A 25,262-nucleotide genomic window follows, 5' to 3' on the forward strand; every position below is an offset into this window, starting at 1 on the left:
GGAAAATAATTAGCATCCAACCTTTACACATTATTATTATTATTATTATTATTATTATTATTATTATTACACCTAGTGAGTCAACTGGCATATCTTTTTAGCAACATTAAAAGTGGTTTATTGCCGGGTTATGCTTTTTAATTCCTGGCGACGCATATAAATGAATCGCTTTCAACCTTTTCATCTTTCATTGGCAAGACAAACAGCATTCGTGTCCTGGGAAATATACATAGACCAAAAGTATCATTAAACTGACGATGACGTTGTCACTGCCAGTAACTCAGATGATTTCCAGCTGAGCTATTACAGCAGTTAGCCGTACCTCCCACCGTATATATTTTTCCTACGGTTAACAACAGCCGCTCTGATGAGATCCAATCGGGGGGTGGGGTATACAGTTCAGTAAACGGCCGCGGGGAGCTACAGTAAACACAAACGCGCAACCAGATTTTTCATTCTAATCACGCCCTTCTCAGATATTCTGGCACTCTGATTGGAGTAAATGTTTACGCCCTCATGATTTATTTATTAGGATAATATTTACGGGCTAGCCATTGGTCGCTGATGCTGCCACTTAGATATTTCCTGCTTTAGGCTGCTGTGTGGTTCTTACGTATGACTGTGGCTGCTTTTTAGTTTAGCACTTCAGTCGAGGAAAGGTAAAAATAAATAAAAACAGATTGCGAGGGTTATAAACCGTTTATAAACGAGTTACAATACTTGTTTTCTTCGAGGAAAACGTTTCCTTCGCCGCGTTCAAGTCGCGGTTCTTAAGAAGTGAGTCTTCATTTAGTAAAAAGGTAGAGTAACTTTACATGGTTAATTTTTTATTTTTTAGTAAAATATCATACTTTTATAAAGTGTATATATTTAATTAATGAATGGTTTGTCCACGGGGTTCTGCACAATTTGTTTAGTTACAGTATAGTAAACAGACTCGGCTGTAATTTCGTTGAAAACGTAAATAACGTAAAATCAGTTAATGCGACAGTTGCCAGTTGTTTTGGGAGTAATGTCTATATTATTACCACAGTGTGACTTCAGAAAGAAAGCGAAACAGGATCAAATAATGACGGTAAAATACTACACCTGGTTTCTTGGTGCACAATAATGGTGTTGCCACACCGTGAGATGTTTTTTTCTTTTTCTTTGATTGTATTACATTTGCGGAGGTTATGCAGCACATAGTCACGACAAGTCGAGGGTTATTGAAAAATAAACCCCGTCATGCGTCTCAATAAACAAAAAATGTATTTGTAAGAGAAAGATAAGTGATACCTTTTATTGGGCTAACTAAACATATGCACCTTATATATATATATATATATATATAATAGGACACAAATTGCCACCCCGCCCAGGATTCAATTCTCGTCTTAAAATGCAATATAATACTGCACTTAGTAAGCCAGTCACAGCAGAGTGGTTTAAAATGTACATTTCAAAACACTTAGAGTCTGCATCCTTGATCTCTTGGGGGAGGAAGAGCTCAGGGATGAGGGATAGACACCTACAGCGGAGCGATTTATGATAGCGGATAAGGTTTTAAATATTTAACAGCAATAGCAGTGACTCTATCTCATTCGACGGCATCAATGCCCCGTTTTTTTTTTTTTCCCAGATATCTGTGTTCTACGAAAATGTAACGCAAGCTCAAGACTTTTTGATTTTCATAAAATTGTAGTTTAATAAAAGTGCAGTTTACTGCAGATCAAGTGATTATTCAAATCTGTAATGGAGGCTGTAATGTAGGCAGCCAGAAAATATTATTCCATTTAATCTGCTGAAATGTGCCAATCCTTGATGGTTTTAAGCTCTCAATTAACATAATGTATCTAATTAATTATTCAGTTGGACATATTTAATCTTTTTTTCAAGGTCTTTTACAGTTGAGGGTTTTAAAAAATGCGCTTGATTCAAGGCAAACTACCTGTGAAACATTTTGAGGCCTGGAGAGAAATTTGTCCAATTAAATAATGAAATAATTGGACTTCTAGAGTTGGAATCGATATTATTGTAATAAAAAAAAAAAAAAATCAATGTGTGTCAAATTGGAAAGAAACACCACATGAATTAAGGGACAGGATGTAAAGTATCACACTCTGTAAACCAGATTGATTAGTCCTTAAATATAGCCTGCCTGGTATTGAGTTGCTTGTGGCTTTTCTTTAAGGTACAGGCTTCTGAAAAAAATGCAGTTTGTCATCTCCAAATTAAACGTTCTCAGGGTTACTTATAAAGTCTGTCTGTGGTGGAGGTGGGGGAATGTTTTCTCAACTCATTTTTAACATGTCAAGCGATTTGAAGTGGTTTTAGATGGAAACTTCTCAAAGGTGATTCTTACCTCGGCACGTGTTGGAATTTCCTCATCGCGTCTGTTCAAATTCACAATTTAAACTCTGTCGTGTATCGGTCGATCTTGAACTTCAGTGTTATGTGGTTGGTGTAGTGCGGTGGTTTTTCAACCCCAGTCCTCGGGCACCCCCCTGTGTCTTCTGGTTTTCATTCCAACTGAGCTCTCAATTACTTGACTAAACCCTTAATTGAACTAACAATTAGCTTAATTAAGTCTTTTTTTTTAAATTGTTTTCAGCTCTTAAACATTTGGAGATTACAACTTAACTATAAAATGTTATAAATAACTTTGTCTGCAGCTTTAAGAGCTGAGGACAGTTAAAAAGGTCTAATTAGGGCTCCTGAGTAGGCTGGAGATCGCTGGTTCGAGTCCAGGCTATTCCACTGCCGGCCGTGGACAGGAGTTCCCAGGGGGCGGCGCCCGGAGTGGACAGGGCTTAGGTCGGCCATAGTGTCCTCGTCTTCGTGTGTTCGTCTTCGTCTCTCCCAAGTCAGTGCGGGGGTTGCAGTGGTACTGGGCATTTCAAACTGGGGAGAAAATGGGGTAAAAAAATACAATTGCTACAATCTGCTAAGAAATACAATTGGTGATTCCAAAAAAGGTCTAATTAAGCTAATTATTAGTTAAATTAAATGCATAGTTGTAATTGAGCGCTCAGCAGCCAGGACCGGGGTTGAAAACTGCTGATATAGTGGTTTATTGTTATACTGGCCTATCATGCAGTAGATATAAATTGCCTGCCCGAGATAGGTTGCCTGTCTTGTCAATCCCAGCCACATAAAGTATAGCATCGTTCCAATCCTACTTGCTGTACAGGGATGGAAATAAGACTCCTATTGCAGTTTCACCCATTCCAGGTTAGATTATGGACAGCAGTGTGGAGTAGTGGTTAGGGCTCTGGACTCTTGACCGGAGGATTGTGGGTTCAGTCCCAGGTGGGGGACATTGCTGCTGTACCCTTGAGCAAGGTACTTTACCTAGATTGCTCCAGTAAAAACCCAACTGTATAAATGGATAATTGTATGTAAAAATAATGTGATATCTTGTAACAATTGTAAGTCGCCCTGGATAAGGGTGTCTGCTAAGAAATTAATAATAATAATAGATTAGTCACAGTGTGTAGGTAAAAAGCTCAGGTGTGTCTTATTATTATTAGTTTATTTATCTGACGCCTTTATCCAAGATGACTTACAGAGACTAGGGTGTGTGAACTATGCATCAGCTGCAGAGTCACTTACAACAATGTCTCACCCGAAAGACGGAGCACAAGGAGGTTAAGTGACTTGCTCAGGGTCACACAGTGAGTTTGATCCGGGGACCTCCTGGTTACAAGCCCTTTTCTTTAACCACCAGACCACGCAACCTATTATTAACCACATACAAAACGGCAGTAGATCAAGCAAATATGCAGTGAAAACTCTCAACTATTTTAAATTCATTGCATGTGTGGCCTATTAAAGTCATCAATTAAATTAGGCAATCACTAATTTGCCTATTGTGACAATTTTTCCAAGATTTTCAGTTGCAGTTCATATATAACAGTGGGGGACAAAAGTGTGTGCCAGACTAACAGAAAATAAACACTGCAAGTCCTTCAACGTTGTGCCATGAAGTGCTTGCAATTCCAATGGTTTATACTAGGCAGTGTTTAGGAAAGCTGTATCCGGGAGATATGCTTTTTTGACACGAGCTCTTTACTCCCAGAGGCCTTTGCAACTATTTGGCTCTCCTCAGTACCTAACCTAGTCGCTGCTTTCGCAGTGACAGCAGTGTTACCAGTGTGTTCCGTGAAAGCAACATCTTGAAGTCTTGAAGCGTCCCATAATATTTCCATACTTTCATGCAGATCTGCTGAAGTGGAGGCACTTCATAAAGGTAAGATTTGTCCTTTTAATTTAGTCCAACATTCTTCTTTGACACATGTAGCTTGTATTAGACACGTGGTTCTGTTTTAACACGCAGTGATGGATAGTAGGCTTCCACCAACATACTGGGTTAAATGACTTTTTTTTTTTATTTGGTAGTCGCCAATTTTTCTCCCAATTTGGAATTACCAATTATTTTTAGGCTCAGCTCACCGCTACCACCCCCGCTGGCCTCCGAAGCGTGTGCCGTCAGCCGAACGCTTCTTTTTCACACTGCAGGCCCACCATGCAGCCACCTCAGAGCTACAGCGTCAGAGGACAACGCAGCTCTGGGCGGCTTACAGTCAAGTCTGCAGGCGCCTGGCCAGACTGCTGGGGTCACTGGTGCACGATGAGCTGAGGACAGCCTGGCCGACCTAAGCTCCCCACCCCTCCTCGGCGGCGCTCGGCCAATTGTGCACTGCCCTCTGGGAACTCCCGTCCACGGTCGGCAGTGGAATAGCCTGGACTTGAACTGGCGACGTCCAGGCTATAGGGCACATCCTGCACTCCAAGAGTGCCTTTACTGGATGCGCCACTCGGGAGCCTCCGTTAAATGGCTTTTAATGCACAATAGGTCAGATGGATGCAAGTCTCTTGAGGCTGGACTTGGTTTTAAGTGCTATATCCAGCAGTGAGAGTAAGGAAGTGTATAATGGAGAGGAAGAGAAGACCGTGCACTGTACGGGTTTAAATGAATGTTGTCCTTATCTCCTATGCCTTCCCTGAATAGAAATTGCATTTAAGATACATTTACAACAATTGGGCAAGACACCACAAACGGAGCCAAACACTTGCAATGGAAACCCAGGCAAAATGATCACAAACCGAGCCTTGATCAGCACTGTGAAATCATTCGAGTAAATATGTGTTTACATAGCAATCTGTGTTAAGTACTGTGTAGCTATATGAAAATTGAAAGTTAACCCAGATGCAAGTTAACTGAGAATAATTTTGCGGCATTCGGAACTGTCTCGTCAGCTGGATCATGTTGACTGTGTGCAGGGGGGGGGGGGGGCGGAGTTAGAACGCAGGCACTTGAAGATTCTTACCACTCCTTTCTTTTTGTGCATCAGCCATGACCTCCTTTTCTGTTCTGCACCAGTATGCCTTCGAGTCTTTTAATTCCACATGCCAAGTGGATCTGTTTGCATTGAGACACCTATGGTACATGTGCCAAAAGAAGGTACCCCCAACTCACAGCAATGAAAAAAAAAAATAATACTTTCTGAAATTATTATTACTGTGCCACCTCCATTTACATTAGTAAGCAATACAGAATGTAATAGATTCCTGTTGTGATACGAAGCATGCGCAAAAAGCACAAAATTAATTTAGTAGTTGATCTCTAAAGTGTTGTGTGTTGGTGACCTGTGGATCCACGTGTTGTCCGGCTGGCTAGGAATAGGTTGAGGCTTTTATTCTTGCAACTGCCAGGAATTAAAACATCAGAACGAGAAAGAGAGGAACCGAGACCTTGACAAATTGATGAAGTAACAGAGATCTGTCAGTATTAATGGTGTGCTTCATGACGGTGAATTCAGATGGCAGGATGTTCATGGGCACAGACAGGTGTTTGCATCATGAAGTATGCATGTTTAGATGATTATGCAAAATTGTTCACGGGAAGTATTTTGTGCAGAATATGTATTTTTTTCTCAGGTGCTTAGTTTTCTTCTTCTAAACAGAAACACAAAAACAGAATGAGTTCCTATTGAAGTTGACACCTTCCCTAGACTCATAAAGAGAGAACCTAAAAACTTTTCTTCTTTTTAATATTTTGTTTTTGTTTTCACTTTCCTATTGCATTCCACAGAAGTTTTTTTATTTTTTTTGTGTTTCTCAAACCAGTTCAATAAAGTAGACTACATACACAGTTTTCATAGAATCAGATGCATTTCATGCATGCTCGTTTAGATGTCTGAGGGACTTGAGGCTGGTTTACTGTATGCTGGCAGGTTTTTTTCCCCTCCAGTGTCTTTTGTTGTCATTAAAGGTGTTGGCCAGTCAGATTAAACCAGATGATTTATATCAAATGAGATATTGATCAGAATGGTACAAATTCTAGTTTCAATTTCAGACAGCTGAAAACTATTTAAACCCTTCTTGATGCATTTAACTCTCCATATGTCAGTTCAAAACCACATCCTGTTTAATCTTCAAATCTTCATACGGAATTAATGTATTTGCTAAGAAATGACAGGTTCAGTGGATCACAAGGTTAAAAAAAATATATATAATTTTACAAGAATTATTATTTATTTCTTAGCAGACGCCCTTATCCAGGGCGACTTCCAATTGTTATAAGATATCCCATTATTTTTACATACAATTACATTATTTTTTTACACATTATTTTTACATACAATTACCCATTTAGATAGTTGGGTTTTTACTGGAGCAATCTAGGTAAAGTACCTTACTCAAGGGTACAGCAGCAATGTCCCCCACCTGGGACTGAACACACAATCCTCCAGTCAAGAGTCCAGAGCCCTAACCACTACTCCACACTCCACAAGAATCTTTTGTAAACAGTGTCAATGTAGTTATAGGTGACGCATACTCAATAAATGGCGATGCAAATTCGACTGGTACTACCTGGAAAGTACTAGGCTTTACAATCTTTTTTTATTTGTTTTTAACAATAAAACTCTCAGACTGTGTAATTTCCTTTGTGGCTTCCAATGCATCCATTTCTCTATGGCGTTGATAGCAAATGGTTACGTACAGTAACTGTGTGCAATATAGAGCTATTGGTCTTACATCCTGTTCTAAATGTTCTGATTTAACATATGATCTTGCAAAGAAGTTTGGGATACAATCATTTGTAATAGTTTCCTGGTGGCAGGTGGACCCTTCCCCCAAAGCGGGGAACTCCCATTAAGTCTTGGGCCAAGACACCACTTTTCCCTGGGGGTGGGGGGGAAGACAGTTATGGAAAATGAATGAAGGTGTGTATTCCATAGAGATGCTATTGAAATATAATATCAGGCTTGTGTTACTTGAAACCTTTTTGATGTTGGATATACCGTGACTGCAGGGTGTGCTTTCAGTTCATTTATGTTTTCTTGTTTACTGGCACAATGGCACAGTAACTTGTGTAGGCTTTATTTTAGACATTTGACTGGAGTTTTTGCACCAGGATTCCCCAAGTCTGATAGAATATGTTTTATAACCCCCAGCACTTTACCCACACATACCATACTGTACTGTACCCTACCCTGTGCATTTGCTTTCATGTGGTTTGTATTACTGTAATGCTAAAAGGAAGTAAAGAAAAGATGCTGGGGATCTTGTGAAACTAAAACTGTCAAATTAAAAAAGAAGGGTTTAATGAAATAGTTCTCTAAATGTTGCCGTTGATGTACTGATGGTCATCACATTCGCGGTTTTAAAAGCCGTGTGATTTTTTATTTTTTGTTTTCGTTGGTGCTGTACAGGGGCAGCAGTGTGGAGTAGTGGTTTGGGCTCTGGACTCTTGACTGGAGGGTCGTGGGTTCAATCCCAGGTGGGGGGGGACACTGCTACTGTACCCTTGAGCAAGGTACTTTACCTAGATTGCTCCAGTAAAAACTCAACTGTATAAATGGGTAATTGTCTGTAAAAAAAATAATGAAATTATATGTAAAAATATTGTGATATCTTGTAACAATTGTAAGTCGCCCTGGATAAGGGCATCTGCTAAGAAATAAAAAATAATAATAAAATAATAATAATTAAACCCCTGCCTGCCTTACTTTCAGGTAGTCTACACTTCCTAGCTTGTTTTCTTGCTGGGAGATTGAAAGTATCCCCACCCCTTTCAAAAAAGGACTTTTCTGTCATTAACCTGACCGCTGCTTCCCTAGTGACCGTGGCATGCTTTGCAGCCAGTTATACATCAGAATGACCTAGGTACCTAGGTAACAGACGAGTGACTGTAAGGCTTGCAAACTATAATGTACCAGCTATGATTTTTTGCTGATAATTGCTTTTCTCGTGGATCTCGGCTTTAACCCATTTTAGGTCTCATTACTTACCACCAAGCAGTGTCGCAAGTTTAAGCTTCTCTTTATAAATGTGCATACTTATGCTTTTCCTAATAAGATGTCCGCACTCTTTAGCTATTTTGTAGGAAAATAGTGAAATAGCAGGTTCAGTTCAATTTACCACAACATCCTGGGGTTTGCTTTGTGTCTTCTACTTTTTTTTTTTTTTTTTTTTTTTTAGCTTCAGGGTTCATTTAAAACAGGAAGTTGCTGAGCTATTTGGCAATGCATGAAACATTGTTTATGACATTGGTAAGGCTTCTTGAGGTTTCAATTATGCATGTCTGTCTGTATTGCCAGTTTCTGGGATTTCTTGAAGAAATACTGAGGAGGGGGTCCAAGATTTATATTAGTATGTCAGGTTGTCTGCTTCCTAAAGAACCAGGATAATATATATTCCATAAAGCTAGTTTTTTATTTATTTATTTATTTTTTGCTTAGCTATTGCATGAAAAGTTAATTTCAGTTTATGATGTACTGTGCAGAATGCAGAGTTAAATTGTCTTATTCCTGAAAGAGCTAGTTAAATCACAGTACAGAATACAATAATTTATAGAATATAATGCGCACCCTTTTAGTAATTTCTGTGTGTTATATACAGCTTGCACTTCTATACATCGGGTGTAATTCAATGTAAATTCAGTCATGTGCATCAGACACAGAGTACATGTTGCATTTTCTATCGTTTTTTTTTTTTTTTTGTACACAGTTGATGGTATGCCAATTCACACTGAGCTCTTTTTAACTTTCTTTGCTTCACTGTTTCATTTCCTTGTGTTGTGTTGTAAAATTGTTAATGGGGAAGTGATTTGCCCAGTAAGAGTCTAAATAAAGAAATATAAAAAACTTCTTCCATGAGATAACGGGAACATTATATCATCATTTTCTCCAGGTTCCCCTGAGCTGTTTGGTCCATAATGGCGCAGTGGAATCAGCTGCAGCAGCTGGACCCCAGGCACCTGGAACAGCTTTATCACCTCTACAGTGACAGCTTTCCAATGGAGCTCAGACAGTTTCTGGCCCCCTGGATCGAGAGCCAAGACTGGTAGGTATACGAGGCCTGACCCAAACATGCCTGTGCCTAGTGGGAGTAATTCTTTACAGTGTCCATAACCCAACATCACAAAGCTGAGTGAACATGAAGCCACTCTGTGGCTTGGAACTTGGTTTCAGGAGACTAGGTTTCAGGCCACTGCGTGGCACACCAGTGGAGATTTGCTACAGCGAAGGCTTCTCAAACTAGGTCTCCCAGTGGTCTCCTGGAATCAGGTTTCAAGTCACTGTTCCTGAAAAAGTGGCCTTGTGTTCCCTAAGCTCTAAGCTTTAAGGTGTTAAACTGAGGTTGAAGTGAGCCAGGTGTTGGGAAAAATAATTCGGTCATGCTAAAATGACTCATGGGATAAAATGAATCATTTGCCATTCACTAGAATTTAAAGCTGTTAGCTTTTGACAGCCATAAGTCTGCATGGATTCATATGCAAATCCTTAAACCCATTGAATTGTGACTTAACAGTAAGCCTTGTGTATAGTGGTGGCATGTCAATTTAATATCTGTTTCCTGTATCTCGCTTCCGTGTCACCCGGCTGGTATCTCTCGAACAAACTAATAACTTCGAAAATGCAAATTTCAATGGTTCTAGCAAAAAAGAGCCCCTTCTAGGTCTCGTTTACTTATAAACGAAACTAAAAAAAAAAAAAAAAACGCTGCTGGGGAAAAGGGCAGTGGAAGGTTAAATATGACCAAGTTATCATTCTTGGATCATTCTTTGTATCAGAAGACGTTCCGAAGCACCGCAGAGAGATTAGGTCAGTCATTTCGGTTTTAAACCTTTTTGCTTTATCCTCCAATAATCAAACGCTTTATTTTCCATTACCGTAGTACTTCAAGTTAAACAATAATCAAAAAGGCTTGATATCCTGTTCTCATATTAAATTAAATCTTATGTTATGTAATTGTTTTCAGATGTGTAGTATCTGTTAACTTTTTTATTATTGTTATTAATTAGTAATTTTAGCAGGATTTTATCAAAAAAGGACTTACAGGGACTAGGGGGTGAACTATGCATCACAACTGCTGCTGCAGAGTCACTTCCAATAGGACCTCGTTTGTTTTACATCTCATCCGAAGGACGGAGCGCAAGGAGGTTAAGTGACTTGCTCAGGGTCACGCGTAGTGAGTCAGTGGCTGAGCCGGGATTTTACCACTGGACCACCAAGCCTTGTTTGTGAGCTATAGTGTTGTTATTCTATTTTATTTATTTATTTATTCATTAATTTATTTATTTAAATAGGGCTTTTGCAGCCAACAAGGAGTCTCACGCCACACTGGTGTTTCACAATCTGCTTGGGGAGATTGATCAGCAGTACAGTCGCTTTCTGCAAGAGAACAACGTGCTCTACCAGCACAACCTCCGGAGGATAAAGCAGCATCTACAGGTGCACACTTTTACTTGGACATGCACACCCAGTAAACATGCGACCTGTAAAAAACAAATTGCATTTGATACTTCTTGCTGTGAATTAAATGCCATCGTGAGCTTGTCTTTTTGACCCCCAGAGCAAGTACCTTGAAAAGCCAATGGAGATCGCCAGGATCGTGGCTCGCTGTCTGTGGGAGGAATCTCGGCTGCTGCAAACCGCGACAACCGCAATTCAGGTCGGAACTGCATTATCGTATAAATCATGCTGATGCTTTTACATTGAGCGTTTTTTTAATACGCATTGATTAGTTCGTGCGATGGCGTTTGTGTACCTTCATTTGGATCACAGGCAGAAGGTTGTGTATGAATTAACAAATGTACTTTATGAAGCAGGATGGGCAGGCCCCGCATCACACAGGCACAGTGGTGACCGAAAAACAGCAGATGCTGGAACAGCACTTGCAGGACGTGAGAAAAAGAGTGCAGGTAGGTTCTGTTTTTAAATGTATATGCATGGTATATGTTTTTAAATGTATATGCATGGTATTCCCCCTATATCCAGCCGGATGATTTCAAAATTCACACTTTACTCGTATAGAAACTTCTGCATAAACTACATTAGTTTGTGCATAGTTTATTATTATTATTATTATTATTATTATAAAATTCACCAGTCTAAAAGTGCACGGTGGGTTTTTGAATAAATCAACAGTCTGTCACAATCCAAACTTTTTCTAAATTAATTTTAATGCATATCTTGTGTTGCAGGACTTGGAACAGAAAATGAAAATGTTGGAAAACCTACAGGATGACTTTGATTTTAACTACAAGACCCTCAAAAGCCAAGGAGGTGAGGGATTAGTTTTATGTGGCACATGTGGGTTTGGTATCCCTAAAACTCTTTTTTCTTTCCTCTTGTGAGAAATCCAGCCCCCTATACTGGGATGAAGTGGATGGTGCTCATGCACACGAATGTCGCACTTAAATACTTATTCTGCGATTTTTAATTTTACATTTTTTTGTGTTGCTTTTACTCAGAAATACAGGATCTAAATGGAAACAGTCAAGCAGCAGCAACAAGACAGAAGATGGCACAGCTGGAACAAATGCTAACGGCCTTGGACCAGCTCAGAAGGGTAAGGAACTTAAGTTTGCTTTTTTTTTTTTTTTTTTTTGCAAAGAATTTTTATGCCTCCTGTAAGGTGTTTGATCTCCCTGGATGCTTCAGTCCTATCTTCGAACTGTAATAAACGAGCTGTCTATCCCGTGATATGGTCCGCACTGGAGGGATAGTGCTCTGTGCAATGAGAGAGAGAGAGAGAGAGAGAGAGAGAGAGAGAGAGAGAGAGAGAGAGAGAGAGAGAGAGAGAGAGAGAGAGAGCGCTTGAGAGAGAGAGAGAGAGAGAGAGAGAGTGCTTGAGAGAGATATTCCATCTCTGTCCTTCCCCCTCCACTTTATTACATGGCTTGATGCAAAACGTTTGCGTGTGTGTGTGTGTGTGCGCTTGTTAAGCTTGTGTTTTTAATGCATTGTGTTTTGCATCAACAGCAAATTGTAACAGAAATGGCGGGGCTCCTGTCTGCCATGGATTTTGTTCAGAAGACCCTGACAGATGATGAGCTGGCGGACTGGAAGAGAAGACAGCAGATCGCCTGCATAGGGGGGCCCCCTAATATTTGCCTGGACCGCTTGGAAAATTGGTAAGAAGATCTTCATGTAATTGCTAAGCTTCTGGTGCGAAAGGCTGCTCAGCCTGGTTTGCAGATCTTTTAAGGTAACACTGTAAAGCTATGGCAGTCTGTAAGGACGAGGAAATCCTTTTGCTTACTGCCAAATCAACCCTGACTTAGGAGTTTAGTCAAAAAAATGAATCGCGTAATTTAGTCAGAACCAGGAACCGTTAAAATGTATTCAGCGTTCTGAGGCAATTGCTAAAAATATTGGTATTTTTATTTTTCAGTGTCACTTTTATTTTTACAATTTCGAGGAACAAACATAGCATAATTTAACATATAATGCAAAAAAAAAAAAAACGGTACCTCCTGCACAAGACCACCCCAACGCCAATCTCTCTCCACACTCCCACCTGTCCCAGAGGCCCCCTCCCCCTCCACTCCCCTAGAAATATTGTTGCTTCATATTCCTCCACAGTGTAGGAAATCGCTCAGCCGTGTGCTTGTTCTCTCTCCCGATTCCCGCAGGATCACGTCCCTCGCCGAGTCTCAGCTTCAGACCCGTCAACAGATTAAGAAGCTGGAGGAGCTGCAGCAGAAAGTCTCGTACAAGGGAGACCCCATCGTCCAGCACCGGCCCGTCCTGGAGGAGAGGATCGTGGAGCTATTCAGGAACCTCATGAAGAGGTGGGCTCTTTGAAAGGGGCTGCGTGTGCTCATGTAAAATGAGAAGAAACCTTAATCGAGTATGCACTGAAGAAAGCAATAGCCAGAACTATTGTCTGCCTGAGGTCAGGTGTGTTCCTGGAGGGCCGCAGTGTCTTCTGGCTTTCTAAGTTACTTAATTGGTCTAATTATTTGGTTAACTGGACACATTTAAGGCTTCTCTCCAGGCAATGTTTCATAGGTAGTGTACCTTGATTCAAGTGCATTTAAATCCTCAACTATAAAAGACCTTGAAAAATATTAAATATGTCCATTTAAACAAATAATTAGATCAAATATGTGGAATGAAAACCAAAAGACCCCGCAGCCCTCGGACTGGAGTTTGACACGACTGGCTTGGGTTCTTACTGCAGAATTATGATTTTTATGGAAGTTACGGAAGATGCATATGCTTATCTAATTGTGAAACTCAGAACATGTATTTGCACAAGTTATTACAGTATCATAATCTTAATGTATGGAGTGTCTTTAACATTGCATATGTACTTAAGTCACACGTTCCTTTTCACATTCACATTTTATTAGTGTTTTATCTTTTGAGCCTGTATAGGTGGTGATTTGCAGTAGCGTATATTGCAAACCTTCTCTATATGAAAATGAAGTGTTCACTAAAATATCACGTGTGTCTCTTTTGCAGTGCTTTTGTAGTGGAGAGACAGCCTTGCATGCCCATGCACCCAGACCGGCCCCTCGTCATTAAGACAGGCGTACAGTTTACCACCAAAGTCAGGTGGGTAGTGTGACACCATTTTGTTTTTCTTCCAAACCTTCCTTTTTAAGTTTGTTAAAACAACTGCTGCTTCAAAAATGATCAAGAAGTTGATCTTACCCCTTTTGGTCCTGAATTAACCTTGTTATTATTATTATTTGTTTATTTAGCAGAGTAGGGTGTGTGAACTATGCATCAGCTGCAGAGTCACTTACAACTACGTCTCACCCGAAAGACGGAGCACAAGGAGGTTAGGGTCACACAGTGAGTCAGTGGCTGAGGTGGGATTTGAACTGGGGACCTCCTGGTTACAAGCCCTTTGCTTTAACCACTGGATCACACAGCCTACTTTTGTGCTGAAGAGTACATTTATTGAGTATACAAGAGAACAGGACACAAATAAAATGCACAGATCTTTCCACATGACCTCAGACTGGGACCTAGTAGTCCCGTGAGGTTCCAATGTGACTTCCGATGGCACTGTAAGATGTTAAGGTCCCACCAGGACTGAAAGGGTTAAGAAACGGTGACAAATGCATGTTGTGGTGCGGGATTAGGTGCATATGCTTACGATTGTCTACGCTTTGTTTCAAATAATACGCTGTCTAGATTTAAGAAGTGACACGTTATTTTGTTTGCAGGTTACTCGTGAAATTTCCTGAATTAAATTATCAGCTGAAAATTAAAGTTTGTATTGACAAGTGAGTAAATATCAAATTTCTCCTTTTTTTGTGGTCCTACGTTCTTCATCTTGTCTCTTGTCTCACCTCCTTTTTTTCATTTTACAGGGATACAGGAGATGCTGCTTCATTAAGAGGGTAAGGTTTTCTCAGTTTATGAATAGGTTGCTTTTAAAAGCAAACCCCACACGAGTTACTGTACAAAAAAAGTCCCACAGCGAGAGTGCATTTGGATCCTTCTGTTAACCTTTTGCGTACATTTCTAGGTCACGAAAATTCAACATCCTGGGCACAAACACAAAGGTCATGAACATGGAGGAGTCTAATAATGGCAGCCTGTCCGCTGAATTCAAACACCTGGTGAGGAATGACCTTTTAATGTTGCAGTTTGACCTTTTGACTTTCTTTTTTCTGTGAAACTGATACAATAAGTTTACTCAGAACGGCTGCTATCTGGTATATATTCTGGTGTTGATGGTGAGGATTTGTTTCATTGCAGACTCTGAGAGAGCAGAGGTGTGGAAATGGAGGACGAGCTAACAGTGATGTAAGTACAAGGGGGGGCTGAAATGTATCCCCTTAACTAGTGTACATGAGGTCTGACTCAGGTGTCCCAAACTTCATCCGAATCTCTAACACAAAATCATAAATTCTGAGGTCATGTCCTTCTGTCGAGGGCGGTGTTAACTACATTTCTTATGTAGCAATCATATCTCAGAGAAACTGAAGAGGAACGGAAAATTAAAACAAGGTAAAGGCAATCCTCCAAATAAAGCTGAAGCACTAACGGATAACGACACAGAACGTCTGTACAGCACTGAAACACTACATTTAAAAAACAAAAACCCAACTGTACTGCTGAACCTCGTCTTTAATATTAGCATCACAAGGGTATCCATGGATTATAAAAAATAATAGATGGGCCTCTTCAGTGAGTTACAGGAAAACAATTCCATCTCGGGTTTCTGTGACACTTTATAAACTCGACCTTCGGTCTCATAATTTATGACGTCACAGAAACCCTAGATGTAATTATTTTCCTGTAACTCACTGAAACCCATCTAATATTCTATATGTATTTGCGCTGGTTAGTATATTGGGCTCCTGTTCATGTTGTGTTATTTTTTTTTTCTATCATTATCTCAGGCATCCTTGATTGTAACTGAAGAGCTGCATCTCATCACTTTCGAGACGGAGGTCTACCACCAGGGACTTAAAATCGACTTGGAGGTTAGTTTTCGTAAGACAGTAAAATGTTAAAGATTTGTAACCACCAACTTTGGTAATATCAAATTTAGTGCAACTAATGTATTTTTTAATTCCTTTTTTTTTTGGTTTTGTAATTATAATGTTCCAGACAGTAACACATGAGGTATATAACTGCTGTCTTTTTTTTTAAATGTTTTTTATTAAACAGACACACTCCTTGCCTGTAGTGGTGATCTCCAACATATGTCAAATGCCAAACGCCTGGGCTTCCATCCTTTGGTATAACATGCTGACCAACCACCCAAAAAACGTGAACTTTTTCACCAAGCCGCCCGTGGGTACCTGGGACCAGGTAGCGGAGGTGCTGAGCTGGCAGTTCTCATCTACCACGAAGAGAGGGCTTTCCATGGAGCAGCTCTCCACTCTGGCTGAGAAGCTGCTAGGTTGTTGATGTTGATAATGATTGTTATTTATTTATTTGGCAGGTGCCTTTATCCAAGGTGACTTACAGGTGTTACAGGGTTACAATGAAAGCTTAATATTTAAAAACAGTGTAGTTTACAGTAAGTGCAATAATAATTAACAATTGTTACAAGATATCACATTATTTTTACATATAATTACCCATTTATACAGTTGGGTTTTTCCTGGAGCAATCTAGGTAAAGTACCTTGCTCAAGGGTACAGCAGCAGTGTCCCCCCCACCTGGGATTGAACCCACGACCCTCCGGTCAAGAGTCCTGAGCCCTAACCACTGCTCCACACTGCTGCCCTGTAATACTGCTAAAATACAATATGAACTAGGATGCAACAAGTTAGGATTACAAGAGGTTATGTCTACAGCAACATATTAGCAGGGCAAGGATAGCAAAGCTGGAGTCGAGTGCGAGTCAAAGCCTTAAGTCTCGAGTCCCAGTAATGTCAAGTCAGCCCAGGTCAGCCCAGGATCCAGTCAGAATAGAATATTCAAAAGTACACATTAGTATGGATGTGCTACTGCTTTTATTCTTCATTTTTCAGATTCACATTGTTCTGCGTCTTTCACTAGATCTGTGCTGTGCAAGTCTTGACACAGGAAATGAAACCATAAAAGCTTTGTTCATGTTTGCTGCATTGTCTGGTGCCATATACTCAATAGGGTTTGTGATTAAACGGGAGATGGGGTGGTGACGCATTGCAGATCAGGTTTCGTTTGGAGACTGCTGCACATTTTTCTTTCACTACCTTTTTAAACAGTTCGAGAATTGGTTTTAATTTTATTTGGAACTCAAGAGTTGCAAAATCTATTCCAGCGGGTATGTGTATATGCATGTTACTCTTTAACTAACCTTTTTTTTTTTTTTTTTTTTTTTTTTTTTTTTTTTTTTTTTAGGTCAATGTGTTAATTATTCTGGATGCCAAATTACTTGGGCAAAATTCTGCAAGGTAAAATGTAATATCTTTTTCTTTCTTTGTATTTTGGGCATTTCTGTGGGAATCGATTGGTCTCTTGATCATTTTGATCTTGTTTTTATCTGTAGGAAAACATGGCAGGGAAAGGGTTTTCATTCTGGGTGTGGCTGGACAATATCATTGACCTGGTGAAAAAATACATGCTGGCGCTTTGGAACGAAGGGTAAGTTGTGATCGAAGATCCAGAACTGTGCTGCGCTGTTTATCCTTGTGCCAGAGAGCATGTTGAGAGTCTGCCTTTCTTTGATTTGTCAGGTACATAATGGGGTTCATAAGCAAGGAGAGGGAACGAGCCCTCCTGAGCACAAAACCCCCCGGGACCTTCCTTCTGAGGTTCAGCGAGAGCAGCAAGGAAGGGGGTATCACTTTCACCTGGGTGGAGAAGGACATCAGCGGTAAGCACAGCTAGTCCTGACTCGGGATGTGAATCTGGTGGTGGTTCTGATTTGATTTTTTTTTTTTTTCTAATGCCTTGTCTGATTGCCAATCCAAGCTGAGACGGGTTCTCCCGAATGCCTCCTGAACTCCCTGTTGGTTGAGTAAAAAGACTGCCTTTCTGTGTGATGCGGGTTTGTGGCGGATGTTGGCGGTTCTTTCCCAGCAGCCCTTGCGGCTAATGTCGCATTCATTTGTTTACAAAAACCCGAAAGGATGGACGTTATTTAAAAAAAGAAAAAAAGATACGAGAATATTAAAGTGCAGAGAAACCTGCTCGCCCCAGATGTGGCTTCAATGTTTACGCCCACTTGTCACCTGATTGGTCAGTGTTGTGACGTACTTCCACCCATCTCGGGCAGCTCGGATTGGCTACATTTAACATGGAAGCGCAGTATCAAGGCAGCAAGGCTTTCTACCTGGTTGAGTGATGCATTGAAACAAGGTGTAAGTCATACAGCATCTTTCTGTCAATGCGAAACAAGCCTGTTTTAAAATCTCCTCTGTGACCTCCTAAGGTAAGACCCAGATTCAGTCTGTGGAGCCCTACACCAAGCAGCAGCTCAACAGCATGTCCTTCGCTGAAATCATCATGGGCTACAAAATCATGGATGCCACCAACATCCTGGTGTCTCCCCTGGTGTACCTGTATCCCGAAATCCCAAAGGAGGAGGCGTTTGGGAAGTACTGCCGCACTGAGAACACGGAACCGCCTGACTTCACTGAACCAGGTAGTAGTTGATTGTCCTGGTTTGATATTGTGTATCATGCCTTGAGTCCCGTCTGCCACACCAAACCCACATTAGGGTTAGCTTGTCCAATGGAAACGCTGCATTGCAGTGCTAAGTAATGCAGTCTCTTCATTTTTTTTTTATAGGGTTAAAGTAATCTATTGCTTTTTAATAGTTGAGTCTCTCCAAAAAAATAAGACAACCCTTCTGGAACTAATTGAATGGGTCTTGCTTTATGGGAAAAGTAGGAATAATAATAAATAATAATATACAGTACTGTGCAAAAGTTTTAGGCAGGTGTGAAAAAATGCTGTAAAGTAACAATGCTTTCAAAAATAGACATGTTAATAGATTATATTTATCAATTAACTAAATGCAAAGTGAGTGAACAGAAGAAAAATCTAAATCAAATCCATATTTGGTGTGACCACCCTTTGCCTTCAAAACAGCATCAATTCTTCTAGGTACACTTGCACTTGATTTTGTAGGCATATAGTCAGGTGTATGATTAAACAATTATACCAAACAGGTGCTAATGATCATCAATTCAATATGTAGGTTGAAACACAATCATTAACTGAAACAGAAACAGCTGTGTAGGAGGAATAAAACTGGGTGAGGAACAGCCAAACTCAGCTAACAAGGTGAGGTTGCTGAAGACAGTTTACTGTCAAAAGTCATACACCATGGCAAGACTGAGCACAGCAACAAGACACAAGGTAGTTATACTGCATCAGCAAGGTCTCTCCCAGGCAGAAATTTCAAGGCAGAAGGGTTTCCAGATGTGCTGTCCAAGCTCTTTTGAAGAAGCACAAAGAAACGGGCAACGTTGAGGACCGTAGACGCAGTGGTCGGCCAAGGAAACTTACTGCAGCAGATGAAAGACACATCATGCTTACTTCCCTTCGCAATCGGAAGATGTCCAGCAGTGCCATCAGCTCAGAATTGGCAGAAAACAGTGGGACCCTGGTACACCTATCTACTGTCCGGAGAAGTCTGGTCAGAAGTGGCCTTCATGGAAGACTTGCGGCCAAAAAGCCATACCTCTGACGTGGAAACAAGGCCAAGCGACTCAACTATGCACGAAAACACACGAACTGGGGTGCAGAAAAATGGCAGCAGGTGCAGGTGCTCTGCAGTTTGTTCGCCGAAGGGCTGGAGAGCGGTACATGAGTGAGTGTCTGCAGGCAACAGTGAAGCATGGTGGAGGTTCCTTGCAAGTTTGGGGCTGCATTTCTGCAAATGGAGTTGGGGATTTGGTCAGAATTAATGGTCTCCTCAATGCTGAGAAGTACAGGCAGCTACTTATCCATCATGCAATACCATCAGGGAGGCATCTGATTGGCCCCAAATTTATTCTGCAGCATGACAACGACCCCAAACATACAGCGAAAGTCATTAAGAACTATCTTCAGCGTAAAGAAGAACAAGGAGTCCTGGAAGTGATGGTATGGCCCCCACAGAGCCCTGATCTCAACATCATCGCGTCTGTCTGGGATTACATGAAGAGAGAGAAGCAACTGAGGCTGCCTAAATCCACAGAAGAACTGTGGTTAGTTCTCCAAGATGTTTGGGCCAACCTACCTGCCGAGTTCCTTCAAAAACTGTGCAAGTGTACCTAGAAGAATTGATGCTGTTTTGAAGGCAAAGGGTGGTCACACCAAATATTGATTTGATGTAGATTTTTCTTCTGTTCACTCACTTTGCATTTTGTTAATTGATAAATATAAACTATTAGCATGTCTATTTTTGAAAGCATTCTTACTTTACAGCATTTTTTCACACCTACCTAAAACTTTTGCACAGTACTGTATATATATTGGGGCTTTCCCGAGAGATCTGTTGTGTTGTTTTCCTTTTGTAATGTTGAAAGAGATACAGTCATAATATTTTATATAGTCTTATGTTACTGTAAGTCACTCCTTCCTCTTAAGACTGTTCTTAGAAGCTGGACTGACAACAGATATCTTCTGAATTCTTTCTTCACTGATTTGTGAACGATTTAGCATATAACAAATGTTTTCGTTTTTTTTTTCTTTTAAATAGGCACAGTCCCATATCTAAAGACAAAATTCATCTGTGTCACACCGTAAGTCTTTTTTTTAATTATAATTTTATATTCAGTGGTTGCAGTTTTTTGACCTGGTTTGTTTGATCTAATGAACCCTTTAATGAAAATGGGGTACCTGTTTTAGATCCCAGAACAGCAGTAGATGGTTGTATGTACCCATTTCTATACTGCTCTGAAATAATCATTACACGACATTGGAGAAAGATACATGAGCGGACAATCTTTCTAGGAAAGAATGACAACCGGAGGTGGGATGCTGAAAAACTTTGCACTGGAACAAAAGATCTGTCCCAGAGAATGTAACCTCCCTTAGGTAAATGGACATTTCTTACTGTGCTTTTTAACCCGTTTTTAGTCCTGAACCCGTTTTTACCCCCCCACATATTGAAAAATAACGTGTGTAATTACAGTTGTGGAATTATTGGCCTCAAACGTCAAAGCATGTTTGTGATCGCTTGTATAACAATATAGCTGATGTCATATTTTGGCATCGCCTAGAATTTTAGGATTGAGACATCATTGATGTCAGTTTAACGTAAAATCATCCAGCAGGTTTCATTCGACTTTTTTTTATGAAGCAAAATTAGTTAATTCTACAGGGCGATGCAAAACTTTTTGGCCACAGCTGTAGAAGCCATATGTTCACATACGATCCCAGGACTGAAAGGGTTAAAAGGTCTGAAAAGAAGCAGTTACCAAGGCAACGGGGACACTAAAGGTGACTGGGCATTCTCCACAAAAGGGTGTCTAGTGAGAAAATGACCTTTCTCCATAGGTGCCCTTCCGTCTTCATGGACCTGCCAGACAGTGAGCTGTTGACCAATGGATTTTGCGGGTAGGGATAGGAAGCAGATCTACATTTACAAGATACACAATGTGGTGGAGGATCAGTGCTTTCCATAGTTTTGTTTGATGTCCATCCTGTTCTAAAACCAGAGCAAGGAATGCATGCAATCTCATAATCTGCAAGTGTTTTTTTTTTTTTTTTTTTTAAAAAGCATTTCTGTTAAGAGGTGAAAGACATCATCTTTATTTATTATTATTTATTTCTTAGCAGACGCCCTTATCCAGGGCGACTTAGAATTGTTACAAGAAATCACATTATTTTTACATACAATTACCCATTTATACAGTTGGGTTTTTACTGGAGCAATCTAGGTAAAGTACCTTGCTCAAGGGTACAGCTGCAGTGTCCCCCACCTGGGACTGAACCCACGACCCTCCAGTCAAGAGTCCAGAGCCCTAACCGCTACTCCACACTGCTGCCCTTGGCCCTGGATTAAAACTAAATCATACAACAGCTACAGCATGCATAGTACATGCATGTATTGCGTTTGGGGAACGTGGTTTTTTTGTAAAACTGACTTTGTTGGATTTTTACACCAGTTGTGTTGCAATAGCAGGTGCTGAAATTTCTTGGGGCAGCAGAAAAATGATGGTATACTTTTATTTTCTGTTAAATGTCACTAAATAAGTTTACTGCAATGTATACAATTTAGTCCTACTAATACTTTCTGTTAAAGATTTAACTTGAGCCGCTTTGGAACATGAATGTAGTGGCTATTTAACTGTGTTTCCCTCTGACTGCTGTTTGTTATTGCAGGGAAAGTCAAATAGAATGTTTCTGCACATTCTCCTAACTAACCACAACACTGTGAAGTTCACCTAACCCTGCTTCCTTTCTTACTAATCTTTTGCCTTTTTTTTTATAAATCATACATGTTGTACATCATACAGCGATCTGTTCTCCACCAAGTTGTATGTTTAAAAAAAAAAAAAAAAAAATCGCATGGCGAATAACTGGAGAAACTAGAAATTGGTTCAAACACAAATAATCTAAACGTTATGTGATCTACAGTTCCCCTGGGCCCCTCCTTGCTTTAACTTTTAATCTTGACTTGGGACAATTTTTGCCTGTCTCTGGATTGTTTTTGGTATTTGCTGCTTTTGATGTTCTAATAACTCCTCTTTTTGTCTTTTTGTTTCAATGTACAGCACAAGCTCGGGTAACACCAGCGACCTCTTCCCAATGTCTCCCAGTACCCTGGACTCTCTGATGCACAACGAGGGACCAGAATCCAGTGCTGGAGGACAGCTAGGTAAGCAACAAATCACAGAGCAGGGGGCGTGAACACTTTCAGCAGGAATCCACGTTACATACACAGCTACGGCCAAACGTTTTGCTTCATAAAGTCGAAATGAAACCTGCTGAAATAATGTTTCCTTGAATTACATACCGCATTGTAGTTTTCCATATACTTAACGACAAAAATGTGACATTTCAAAATCTAACATGAAATACTGTACTGCTATTATGGCTAATATTTTGTAGTTTCTTTGATTTTATAGGATAAATAAAATATCTAAATGTTCATATAGTGTTGTTTTTTTTAATTATTATGTCAATCTTAATTCTAGGTGATACAAAACTTTTGACCATAGCTGTAGATACTGAATAGGGTGCTGTGCCATATGCATCTGTTTTGTTAGAGAACATGTTAGCTATCAATATCAGGCTCTACTATAATTACCAATTGACACACCTCGTATCTTGGAAACCATTCAGACTTTGTATTTTAAAAGGTAAACGTCAGGCTTAACATTTACCAGTTAAATGTACTATCTCCAACCTGATTTGGGTTATTGTTCATAAAAAAAATTAAAAAAAATTGTATCTGGTTAAAAGTTCTCTTAAGACCCTTGACTGGTACACCTCTCCCTCTCTCCTCTCTCTCCTTCCTCTCACTTTACTCTCTCTCCTCTATCCTTCCTCTCATCTCCCTCTCTCTTTACTCTCTCTCCTCTCTTCCTCTCCTCCTTCCTCCTCTCCTTCCTCTCCTCTCTCTTTACTCTCCTCTCTCCTTCATCTGTCTTTACTCTCTCCTCTCTTCCTTTCCTCTCTCCTCTTTACTCTCCTCTCTCTCCCTCTCTCTTTACTCTCTCTCCTCTCCTTCCTCTCTCTCTCTCTTGCATTTTTTCTTTAGAACATATAATAATAATGTTGATTTTTAATTTTTAATTTTTTTTCCCCCACAGACACACTTACCCTGGACATGGAATTCAGTTCAGACGCTGCTTCACCCATGTGAAGAAAAGAATAATTATTATTATATTATTATTATTATTATTATTATTATTATTAACCACATTCTACAGTCGACCGGCCATGGAAACAGTTCTGTTAAATATTCCTTTAACTGAACCTTACATTGGTAATAGTTTTCTTTTCTTTTCTCCCCACGTGGTCTTTGGTCAAAAAAACCAAAAAAAAAGTTTTAAAAGCCAAGAGGAGACAATTTTCCTGCCTATATGCTTGTACACCAACACATTTATATATCATGGGTGTGTGTGTGTGTATATATATATATATATATATATAAATCCCCTTCAGTCACTGAGTGTGTATGTGACAAATAAGTGGTGTAACCAAATCACATCTTTAATTTCACTTTAGAAGAAACTGCGTTCTAATCACTGGGAATACTGTTGAACGGGCGACTCATTATTAGTTCATTTGTTTTTTTGTTTTTTTTAACCCCTAACGGACACGATTTAAGTTGTTTCATCTTAAAGGAATGGTGCATATTGCAGAATTTTGAATTTTAATGAAAACAATTCAGGATGTAGCAACAGCTTGCCATATTAAAGGGGTGATATTGTAGTATCATGGCCTGTATTATAGGTTGACAATTGCTTGTATTCTTTTTTATGTTATGTATTCTCTTGTGATTGTAAGCAAAGTATTGCACTAATTACTTTGGTTGGACATGCTGCATCATGTGAATGTGTTTGTGTGTGTATTTTATTTTATTTTATTTTATTTTTTTGAATAACTCCCTGTTTGTCCAAACAAAAAAAAGAAATGTGTAGCTTGTGCAAATTTTGAGCAATCCCAAATATCAAGACATGTGGTTTGCTTTGCATTCAACCGAGGTGTTGGTTTAATGAAATACAAAGCTTTGTTTATTAAATCCACAAAGTGCCAACCCTTATGCACTTACGTCAGTAAGACTAATTAAATGTATACTGTATGTGTAGTAATATTGTTATGTACTATATGTGTTTTTAGTTATGTATTAAATGTAGTGAATAGATTAGACAATTTTTACACAGATTCAGTGTTTCTGAAGACTGGTTTGAATTGGTGTGTCACGAGTACAGAGGGAGATATATTATGTAGTCCATATATATATATATATATATATATATATATATATATATATATATTACATAGCAGTTACATTTTAAAAGCAAAGGTGTTCATTCAATCTCTTAAGCTAAATCAAGCATTTGGCTTCATTGTCATAGAAGATGGCATTGTGTTCATTTGTAATCAGCAACATTGTAAATGACCCTTAAGCTTTTTTTTTCTGTACAATTTTATGCTGTAACCAATTGCTTGAACTTTTTAATACTAAACAGTTATGCTAAATAAATAAATAAATAAATAATGTCACATGGTTTATTTCATCACAAGGAACAACAGTTCAGAATTTAATGAGTGGTTTATTAGATCCTTGCTAAAACAGAGCAACCCACAAATGGACGTTTTGAGGATTTCCCCCCCCCCTGTCACCGCAGAACTGATTTTTTACATTTTTTTTGTCAAATTGGAAAATGTTTTACATCAAAGACCCTCCTTCCCCCTCATGCAGTTTAATTTTTTTTTTTAAATCATCAAATAGAGAGTTTGATCTCAGAAAGGGTGCTTTCCCTTTTACATAAATGTCACGTTTCTATTCTTTTCGTTAAGTTTCCACTTGACTTTCTGGTTTCTCCAAGGCACCAGGGTTTTATTTCGGTTCTGTTTTTATATTATGCCCCTTTCAACATGCTGAGTTAAATCCCTTTGAGCCTGTCTAATCTC

The 25,262-nt window shown here is 39.6% G+C and overlaps 1 protein-coding gene across 5 annotated transcripts; it reads left to right on the forward strand.

Annotated features, from left to right (window-relative positions):
- Positions 1–580: 580 nt before the first annotated feature.
- Positions 581–24,878, forward strand: LOC117435026 (signal transducer and activator of transcription 3). 5 transcript variants are annotated; one of them, XM_034057879.3, is made up of 24 exons: positions 581–800; positions 9,181–9,333; positions 10,580–10,724; positions 10,846–10,944; positions 11,102–11,194; positions 11,477–11,558; positions 11,747–11,844; positions 12,258–12,409; positions 12,911–13,069; positions 13,746–13,838; positions 14,459–14,518; positions 14,606–14,635; positions 14,764–14,857; positions 14,997–15,044; positions 15,644–15,727; positions 15,915–16,149; positions 17,079–17,131; positions 17,227–17,321; positions 17,414–17,553; positions 18,112–18,327; positions 20,371–20,413; positions 21,171–21,230; positions 22,391–22,494; positions 23,432–24,878. In XM_034057879.3, the coding sequence occupies exons 2-24, from the start codon at positions 9,206–9,208 to the stop codon at positions 23,482–23,484; spliced, it is 2,364 nt and encodes a 787-aa protein (XP_033913770.1). In that variant the 5' UTR covers positions 581–800; positions 9,181–9,205; the 3' UTR covers positions 23,485–24,878. The 5 variants fall into 5 exon arrangements, with proteins under 5 accessions (XP_033913770.1, XP_033913772.1, XP_033913771.1 ...); XM_034057881.3 differs by having other exon boundaries at positions 18,112–18,324; XM_034057880.3 differs by having other exon boundaries at positions 581–777.
- Positions 24,879–25,262: the final 384 nt, after the last annotated feature.

The sequence above is a fragment of the Acipenser ruthenus genome, chromosome 28 (assembly GCF_902713425.1).
Source record: "Acipenser ruthenus chromosome 28, fAciRut3.2 maternal haplotype, whole genome shotgun sequence".
NCBI lineage: Eukaryota > Metazoa > Chordata > Actinopteri > Acipenseriformes > Acipenseridae > Acipenser > Acipenser ruthenus.

What these genes read in the sequence shown, in the direction of transcription:
- LOC117435026 (XM_034057879.3), top strand. Translation starts at nt 9,206, where the DNA reads ATGGCGCAGTGGAATCAGCTGCAGCAGCTGGACCCCAGGCACCTGGAA. An exon ending in CCTTGGACCAGCTCAGAAGG is followed by an intron (nt 11,845 to 12,257) that starts GTAAGGAACTTA and finishes TTGCATCAACAG; the next exon opens with CAAATTGTAACAGAAATGGC. An exon ending in ATTAAAGTTTGTATTGACAA is followed by an intron (nt 14,519 to 14,605) that starts GTGAGTAAATAT and finishes TTCATTTTACAG; the next exon opens with GGATACAGGAGATGCTGCTT.